The sequence below is a fragment of the Salvelinus sp. IW2-2015 genome, linkage group LG23 (assembly GCF_002910315.2).
Source record: "Salvelinus sp. IW2-2015 linkage group LG23, ASM291031v2, whole genome shotgun sequence".
NCBI classification, from domain to species: Eukaryota; Metazoa; Chordata; class Actinopteri; order Salmoniformes; family Salmonidae; genus Salvelinus; species Salvelinus sp. IW2-2015.
Genome location: NC_036863.1, coordinates 25,940,033 through 25,950,105, shown reverse-complemented (window position 1 = coordinate 25,950,105; position 10,073 = coordinate 25,940,033). Strand labels below are relative to the sequence as shown.

At 43.0% G+C, this 10,073-nt stretch overlaps 1 protein-coding gene across 1 annotated transcript in view; it reads right to left on the bottom strand.

Moving 5' to 3' along the window:
- Positions 1-8,439: 8,439 nt before the first annotated feature.
- Positions 8,440-10,073, bottom strand: part of acat1 (acetyl-CoA acetyltransferase 1) — a 13,895-nt gene continuing 12,261 nt past the window's right edge. The window contains exons 11-13 of the mRNA XM_023968500.2: positions 9,681-9,745; positions 8,938-9,095; positions 8,440-8,807 (exon numbers count right to left, since the gene is read on the bottom strand). Coding sequence (XP_023824268.1) covers positions 8,687-8,807; positions 8,938-9,095; positions 9,681-9,745 — 344 coding nt within the window. The 3' untranslated portion in view covers positions 8,440-8,686. The remainder of the gene's footprint in view (positions 8,808-8,937; positions 9,096-9,680; positions 9,746-10,073) is intronic.

Genomic DNA, 10,073 nt, shown 5'->3' with positions numbered 1-10,073 from the left:
TGATGTGCCATCCTGGATGAGCTGCACTACCTGAGCCACTTGTGTGGGTTGTAGACTCCGTCTCATGCTACCACTAGAGTGAAAGCACCGCCAGCATTCAAAAGTAACCAAAACATCATCCAGGAAGCATAGGAACTGAGAAGTGGTCTGTGGTCACCACCTGCAGAACCACTCCTTTATTGGGGGTGTCCTGCTAATTGCCTATCATTTCCACCTGTTGTCTATTCCATTTGCACAACAGCATGTGAAATGTATTGTCAATCAGTGTTGCTTCCTAAGTGGACAGTTTGATTTCACAGAAGTGTGATTGACTTGGAGTTACATTGTGTTGTTTAAGTGTTCCCTTTATTTTTTTGAGCAGTGTATATTGTCCATTGCTGGCAGCATCTTCCCACTAAGGCACATTCTGGGTATGTGTAAATGTACTTGCTATTTCAGGAGATCTATATGAAAAATCAGGAAATAAATACATGTTGACAACAATTTTGCTGAGAATAGGAGTTCAAATACTGAATTGCAAAAAGTGTCATCATTACTTTACATGCAATGATTAGCCTACATGGCACTTTACCTTCCTAAAAAAACAGCTTACTTCTGTAAAACATCTTTACAAGGAATTTTGTTGTGACAATACTAAAATGTAATGTTTATGCACATCTGCTTTTAGGAGTAGAATTTGCATTATGATCACTTCTGTGAGATTGAAACACAGTATATGGTATTGTGGCTAAATCTGAGAAGGAAGTATAAAATGTCTATGAAAACAGATACATTTTATAACCATGTTTTAATTCAAAGTTTTTCTGTTTGGACTGTTATTGCATGGCAATCTCCCTAACACCCTAGTGATCATCTCTGCCAGGTCATGCGGGAAGAATAACTAGACAACCATCCAAAACACCTGCACACTTGAAGACAATGACCAACCTTTAAAAATAAACAGCATTGTGGAGGATAATGTACGGTACACAAAAATATTTAACTGGGCAGTAGCCTAATGTATATTGTTTGCTTTTGTAGATTTTGTAGGTTGAATAGCCAGAATCTTCCACCCACACACCTGCTCCAATTCACTTACAATATTGTATATCATTGTAAATGGCCAGGGAAGAAGAAAGGTTATCCAAAATGTTTAATCACAGGCATACATGTTTAGTATATATATATTTTTAATCTACAAGTAAGTTTATTACATTACATTGTTCCAATTCATCCCAAAGGTGTTCGATGGGGTTGAGGTCAGGGCTCTGTGCAGGCCAGTAAAGTTCTTCCACACCGATCTCAACAAACCATTTCTGTATGGACCTCGCTTTGAGCACGGGTGCATTGTCATGCTGAAACAGGAAAGGGACCTTCCCTAAACTGTTGCCACAAAGTTGGAAGTACAGAATCGTCTACAATGTCATTGTAGGCTGTAATGTTAATATTTCCCTTCACTGGAACTAAGGGCCCTAGCCTGAATCATGAAAAACAGCCCCAGACCATTATTCCTCATCCACCAAACTTTACGGTTGGTGCTATGCATTTGGGCAGGTAGCGTTCTCCTGGCATCCACCAAACCCAGATTTGTCCGTCGGACTGCCAGATGCTGAAGCTTTTCCAGAGAACGCGTTTCCAATGGAGGCGCGCTTTACACCACTCCAGCTGATCTTAGGCTTGTGTGCAGGTGCTTGGCCATGGAAACCCATTTCATGAAGCTCCCGACAAACAGTTATTGTGCTGATATTGCTTCCAGAGGCAGTTCGGAACTCTGTAGTGAGTGTTGCAACAGAGGACAGACAATTTTTACACGCTTCAGCACTTGGCGGTTCTGTTCTGTGAGCTTGTGTGGCCTATCACTTCGCGGCTGAGCCATTGTTGCTCCTAGATGTTTCCACTTCACCATAACAGCAGTTACAGTTGGCCGGGGCAGCTCTAGCAGGGCAGAACTTTGACAAACTGACTTGTTGGAAAGGTGGAATCCTATGACAGTGCCACGTTGAAAGTCACTGAGCTTTTCAGTAAGGCCATTCTACTGCTAATGTTTGTCTATGGAGATTGCATGGCTGTGTGATTGCTTTTATACACCTGCCAGCAACAGGTGTGTCTGAAATAGCCAAAGCCACTAATTTGAAGGGGTGTCGTCCACCTACTTTTGTGTATATAATATAATGTACTCCTTAGATGACTTAAATGCAATCAATAGAATGAAGTGAAAAGATGGCAAATTGTTATTAATGTGTAAACAAGAGCCCCTGGTTCTCTGCCCATGTCGTCTTTCTTCTTAGCTGTTAATCAACAGGCAATGCATTATGACCATGTCTTTGAGAGGATATTGACACACAACAGGCCCTTGAAATGTCTCCACACAAACTTTATGACCTCAGGACTTTGACACACTAACTAAGTACCCAGTCAATATTTAACATGCCATATGACTGTTCACTGCCTGGATAGAATATGATTTACTATGGGCCTAATGGGACAGAACCACTTCACTGTTCTTTGCCATTGGTGGGCTGAAATTTAGCTTTCTTCTCTCAGCTAAATCAACTGGTTGTTTTATGTAATATAACCATGGATGAGAGGGACTGAGGTAATGAAGGAAATCCTACCAAATCTTGTCTCTGACTCAACTGTTGGAATGCGAGAAGATGGGCTTTCAAGGCAATCTTGATAACAGGCAGATTTTCCTACGATTACTTGAAGGGAAAGGTGGCCATCTGTTATAGTAGTTGTCATCATCCATACATACATCCATACATACATCCATACATACATCCATACATACATCCATACATCCAGAAGGTCTGTATGGAGGAGTGGGCCAAAATCCCTGCTGCAGTGTGTGCAAACCTGGTCAAGAACTACAGGAAACGTATGATCTCTGTAATTGCAAACAAATGTTTCTGTACCAAATATTAAGTTTAGCTTTTCTGATGTATCAAATACTTATGTCATGCAATAAAATGCAAATTAATTACTTAAAAATCATACAATGTGATTTTCTGGATTTTTGTTTTAGATTCCGTCTCTCACAGTTGAAGTGTACCTATGATAAAAACTACAGACCTCTACATGCTTTGTAAGTAGGAAAACCTGCAAAATCGGCAGTGTATCAAATACTTGTTCTCCCCACTGTACATACTGGTGTTGAGAGTTGTCTACGATAAAATCATCTTTGTCACAACAAACAGTGTAATACTGACAACAGAAATGTTCAGCGGGTTTGGCGACGAATATGTAGCAAGGGCCAGCCAACGAGAGCATACAGGTCGCAGTGGTGGGTAGTATATGGGGCTTTAGTGACAAAACAGATGGTACTGTGATAGACTACATCCAATTTTCTGAGTAGAGTGTTGGAGGCTATTTTGTAAATGACATCGCCGAAGTCAAGGATCGGTAGGATAGTCAGCTTCGTTGCAAAATAGGAAGCCGATTATAGATTTAATATTGGATTGGATATGCTTAATGTGAGTCTAGAAGGAGAGTTTACAGTCTAACCAGACACCTAAGTATTTGTAGCTGTCCACATATTTTAAGTCAGAACCATCCAGAGTAGTGATGCTGGACGGGCGGGCAGGTGCGGACAGCGATCGGTTGAAGAGCATGCATTTAGTTTTATTAGCGTTTAAGAGCAGTTGGAGGCCATGGATGGAGTGTTGTATGGCATTGAAGCTCGTTTGGAGGTTTGTTAACACAGTGTCCAAAGAAGGGCCAGAGGTATACAGAATGCTGTCGTCTGCATAGAGGCGGATCAGAGAATCACCAGCAGCAAGAGCGACATCATTGATATATACAGAGAAAAGAGTCGGCCCGAGAATTGAACCTTGTGGCACGCCCATAGAGACGGCCAGAGGTTCGGGCCCTCCGATTTGACACACTGAACTCTATCTGAGAAGTAGTTGGTGAACCAGGTGAGGCAGTCATTTGAGAAACCAAGGCTAATGAGTCTGCCGATAAGAATGCGGTGATTGACAGAGTTGAAAGCTGTGGCCAGGTCGATGAAGACGGCTGAACAGTACTGTCTTTTATTGATGGCGGTTATGATATCGTTTTGGACCTTGAGCGTGGCTGAGGTGCACCCATGCTCAGCTCGGAAACCAGATTGCATAGCGGAGAAGGTACGTTGGGATTCGAAATGGTCAGTGATCTGTTTATTAACTTGGCTTTTGAAGATTTTAGAAAGGCAGGGCAGTATGGATATAGGTCTATAACAGTTTGGGTCTAGAGTATCTCCCCCTTTGAAGAGGGGGATGACCGCGGCAGCTTTCCAATCTTTAGGGATCTCAGATACAAAAGAGAGGTTGAACATGCTAGTAATAGGGGTTGCAACAATTGCGGCAGATAATTTTAGAAAGAGAGGGTCCAGATTGTCTAGCCCAGCTGATTCTGAACATCAGCTGTCTGGATTTGGGTGAATGAGAACCGGGGGGGTGTGGGCAAGTTGCTGCAGGGGGTGCTGAAATGTTGACCAGGGTAGGGGTAGCCAGGTGGAAAGCATGGCCAGCCATAGAAAAATGCTTATTGAAATTATCGATTATCGTAGATTTATCGGTGGTGACAGTGTTTCCTAGCCTCAGTGCAGTGGGCAGCTGGGAGGAGGTGCTCTTATTCTCCATGGACTTTACAGTGTCGCAAAACTTTTTGGAATTAGTGCTACAGGATGCAAATTTCTGTTTAAAGCTAGCCTTTCCTAACCTGACTGTGTATACTGGTTCCTCACTTCCCTGAAAAGTTGTATATCGCAGAGGCTTTTCAATGCTAATGTACTACGCCACAGGATGTTTTTGTGCTGGTCAAGGGCAGTCAAGTCAGGAGTGAATCAGGGGCTACATCTGTTCTTAGTTCAATTTTTTTTTGAATGGGGCATGCTTATTTAAGATGGTGAGGAAAGCACTTTTAAAGAACAACCAGGCAACCTCTACTGACGGGTTGAGGTCAATATCCTTCCAGGATACCCGGGCCTGGTCCATTAGAAATCCCTGCTCGCTGAAGTATTTTAGGGAGCGTTTGACAGTGATGGGGGTGGTCGTTTGACCGCGGACCCATTACGGACGCAGGCAATGAGTGATCGCTGAGATCCTGGTTGAAGACAGCAGAGGTGTATTTGGAGGGCAAGTTGGTCAGGATTATATCTATGAGGGACCCCGTGTTTACGGATTTAGGGTTGTACTTGGTAGGTTCCTTGATCATTTTTGTGAGATTGAGGACATCTAGCGTAGATTGTAGGACGGCCAGGGTGTTAAGCATGTCCCAGTTTAGGTCACCTAACAGTACCAACTCTGAAGATAGATGGGGGGCAATCAATTCACATATGGTGTCCAGGGCACAGCTGGGTGCTGAGGGGGGTCTATAACAAGCGGCAACAGTTTGAGACTTATTTCTGGAAAGGTGGATTTTTAAAAGTAGAAGCTCGAACTGTTTGGGCACATACCTGGATAGTAAGACAGAACTCTGCAGGCTCTCTCTGCAGTGGATTGCAACACCGCCCCCTTTGGCAGTTCTATCTTGACGGAAAATGTTATAGTTGGGGATGGAGATTTCAGCATTTTTGGTGGTCTTCCTAAGCCAGGATTCAGACAAGGCTAGGACATCAGGGTTGGCGGAGTGTGCTAAAGCAGTGAATAAAACAAACATAGGGAGGAAGCTTCTGATGTTAACATGCATGAAACCAAGGCTTTTACGGTTACAGAAGTCAACAAATGAGAGCGCCTGGGGAATAGGTGTAGAATGGGGGCTACAGGGCCTGGGTTAACTTCTACATCACTAGAGGAACAGAGGAGGAGTAGGATGAGGGTACGGCTAAAGGCTATAAGAACTGGTCATCTAGCGTGTTGGGAACAGAGAATAAAAGGAGCAGAGATTTTTACATCTCTGGAGTTACCAGCTAAGCCAGGTGAGGTCTCCGCATGCGTGGGGGGTGGGCATGTTGAGCAGGACTGGGGGCTCTACAGTGAAATAAAACAATAACTAACCAAAACAGCAGTAGACAATGCATATCAACAATAGAGATAGGCATAAAGCAAATCACGGGTGTTGGTCTGGAGAGCTAAGACAACAACGGGTAAATGGCGATGAATTGGCAGAGAGGGTCAGTTAGGTACATACAGGACCTGAGTTTGAGGCTGGGGCCGACAGATAGACAAAATTAGGTACAGTGTTAACGAACAGACCAGCAGGCATCAGCTGTTTAGCCGAGTGATCATAGGGTCCAATGAGCAGCAATAGGTGAGTTAGAGAGCCGTTCGGTAGTCGCTGTGCTGGGCGAGCGGGAGTCACGGCGTTCAGAAAGCTAGTGGGCCGTGGCTAGCAGATGGGTCTTCGGCGACATCGCAACAGAAAGGCCTGTTGAACCCACATCGGACAATTACATCTGCAGACCAGTCGTGATGGATCGGCGGGGCTCCGTGCCAACAATAAAGGGTCCAGGCCAATTGGCAAAAGAGGTATTGTAGCCCAAGAATTAGCTGGAATACTCCGTCGGCTGGCCGGGAGACGGGCCTAGCTCGAGGCTAGCTCAAGGCTAACTGGTGCTTGCTTCGGGACAGAGGCGTTAGCCAACAGTAGCCACTCGGTTGCAGCTAGCTAGCTACAATGATCTGGTGTAATGGTCCAGAGCTTGCGGCAGGAATCCGGTGATGTGGTGGAGAAAAGCAGTCTGATATGCTCTATGAAGATATCGCGCTGTGCAGACTGGCAGGTAATTGTCCGAGCTAAAGCTGGCTAGTGTCCGAGCTAAAGGTGAAGACCACTAGTAGTGGTAAACAATGACTAGTAGCTAGTTTGCTGGTAGCTTCTGATGGAGGTTCCAGTTATAAGGTATAAAAAAAAGCATATCCGTACCACATTGGTTGAGGCAGGTTGCAGGAAAGTAATATTTAGTTCATAGATGGAAAGTGAGATTAAAATATATACGAAAAAAACTAAAAACAGACTATTTACAGACTAATTAACACAGGACAAGACAAAATCACGTTCGACTGCTACGCCATCTTGGATACCATTGATCATCCTTGGGATGTTTCTACAACTTGATTGGAGTCCACCTGTGGTAAATTCAATTGATTGAACATGATTTGGAAAGGCACACACCTGTCTATATAATGTCCCACAGTTGACAGTGCATGTCAGAGCAAAAACCAAGCCATGAGGTCAAAGGAATTATTAATAGAGCACCGAGAGAGGATTGTGTAAAAGCACAGATCTGGGGAAGGGTACCAAAAACCTTCTGCAGCATTGAATGTCTCCAAGAACACAGTGGCCCCTATCATTCTTAAATGGAAGACGTTTGGAACCAAGACTCTTCCTAGAGCTGGCCACCCAGTTAAACTGAGCAATCGGGAAAGAAGGGCCTTGGTCAGGGAGGTGACCAAGAACCCGATGGTGACTGTCAGAGCTCCTCTGTGGAGATGGGAAAACCTTCCAGAAGGACAACCATCTCTGCAGCACTCCACCAATCAGCTGCAGAGCGCTCAGGACCTCAGACTGGGGCAACGGTTCACCTTCCAACAGGACAACCCTAAGCACACAGCCAAGACAACGCAGGTGTGGCTTCGGGACAAGTCTCTGAATGTCCTTGAGAGGCCCAGCCTAGAACATCTCTGGAGAGACCTGAAAAATAGATGTGCAGTGATGCTCTACATCCAGCCTGACAGAGCTTGAGAGGATCTGCAGAGAAGAATGGGAGAAACTCCCAAAATACAAGTGTGCTAAGCTTGTAGCGTCATACCCAAGAAGAATCGAGGCTGAAATCGCTGCCAAAGATGAATCAACAAAGTACTGAGTAAAGGGTCTGAATACTTATGTAAATGTGAGTTTTTTTATATTTAATACATTTGCAAAAATGTGTAAACCTGTTTTTGCTTTGCCATTATAGGGTATTGTGTGTAGATTGAGGGGAACATGTTTTATCCATTTTAGAATAAAGCTGTAACGTAACAATGTGGAAAAAGTGAAGGGGTCTGAATACTTCCCGAAAGCACCGTACTTTAATCTGTGGCCAAGCCCTCTGACTATTAGCGGCAGACAGACCCCATTTTTTGTCTTTTTAAAAAGTTTAAAAAATTAACATGTATCCACTTACGTGACACTTCCTATAAGGAGCATAGGCCATTGAAGAATGTTCTCAATCGGTTCAGAGGATGTTTTTCAAGTTGATGCAGCTCTCATTCATTTCTGCCTGGACATCTCTCCAAGTGTTCTTGGGTTGGCCTCGGAAAATGTGTGCATCTAATTGTAAATCATATTACCTTGACATATGATATAAACCGCTATGTTTTGATACGATTCATCTTATCATGAAAAGCTCTTTCAATCACAACGGTCATTGTTTAGTGGCTTCACATTTACAGTAAGGATAGGTTATGTATAACAATGAAGACAAGAAATCAATGATAGAAGGCTCTTTTTTCATAAACTATTTATTCATCTTTACAGTCGAAAAGTTAAATATAAAATTGCCTCTTGCAACAAACGTTCATCGAAAACAGGAGTGACTTAAACATGGGAGTTATAATATTAGTTCAGTAGGTTAGGTGACCAGTAAGGCTGCCAGACTGGAGGTTGTTCATTTCAGACACATTATCTAGAGTGATAAGGCATAGTCTAAAACATGACAAGTACATCCAAAAGTGTTTTAACAGCTCAGTTCAGGCAGTTTATATGCTTGTCTGTTAATAACCTTTAAGGGGAAGAGAAAAGATTCCTATAACTTCTGGATGATGATAGAGGAGGCTCCACCACCACCATTGCATATCCCAGCCAGGCCGTACTGGCCAGACTTCAGAGCATGTACCATGTGTCCCACGATTCTCGCCCCCGACATCCTAAAAGATTGACAGGATGACAGAAATTAGGCATCACAAAGATCTGGCTTTTCCCTCCCTTATTATCAGGCTTTTATTTGTTTATCATCAGGATTTTTGGGGCATAGCACTCTCTGTCAATGCTGCTTACCCAATAGGGTGTCCCAGGGAGACAGCTCCTCCATTGACATTGACTTTGCTGGGGTCGATGTCCAGCATCTTCACGTTGGCCAGAACCACAACACTGAAGGCTTCGTTGATCTCCCACATGGCAATGTCCTCCTTCTTTAGCCCTGCAGCTGCCAGGACCTGAGGACCATAAAAATGTACATTTATTTATTTAAATCTCACACTTATTTTACCAGGTAGAKTGAGAATACATGATCATTTAGAGCAAATATGTGCTGTCATTCAATTAAATTGAACAAAGACGGATGCTTTTTTCACCGCGAGAAGCTATATTCATGAGTCATGTTACTGTCCCGATCTCTGATAACCCATATCATCTAAAAGGTACAGTGATGAGACCCACAAGTTACTTGAAACAACCACTACAGCAGTCATTTTGTTAAAGGGACATAAAAACATTTTTTTTTTTTTTTAATCATATAGTTCTCCAGCACTATCCCCAACATTAACATACTGTATGAGAAAATGGCAGGTTTCTATGTTTTGTAGTCAAAAAGATAAAGGAAGTAACATTTTTCCAATAGCATCATCAGGGATGCATCATGTGACTTCAACCAATGATGAGTAGGCATTGCCTACGACTGGGTAAAAATGTATTTGTACTACAAAACATAAAAATGCTGTATTTTCACATATGTTGATATTGGCGGTAGTGCTGGAGATGAATAGGGAGTTTAGAAATTTCCCATTAACACTCAGACTCACCTTTGGTATAGCAAAGGCAGGAGCGATGGGGAAATCAATGGGAGCAGTAGCTGCATCTGCAAAAGCTGGAAAATGAAGACATTTTATTTAAAAGGAGCAACATGTAATATTTCAGCCATCATTTTGCATCTTGATCATAATCCAAAAAACACAATTTTCAGGTACGTGAAGAAGTTTTATATTACTAATGTTTTTGCTATTGTGGTCAACATCGCTATTGAGACTCTATTGTAATACAGGAAGTTGTAGAGACAACAGCTGGACCAGCTAGCTGCGGTAACAACTGATTAGCAGCATCACGCGGCATTCTAAAAATTACTGGTATGTGATTGACATTTGGTTTTAGTTGCAGGTGGAAATTTGACATGTATAACCTTTAAAACTATATCGGGG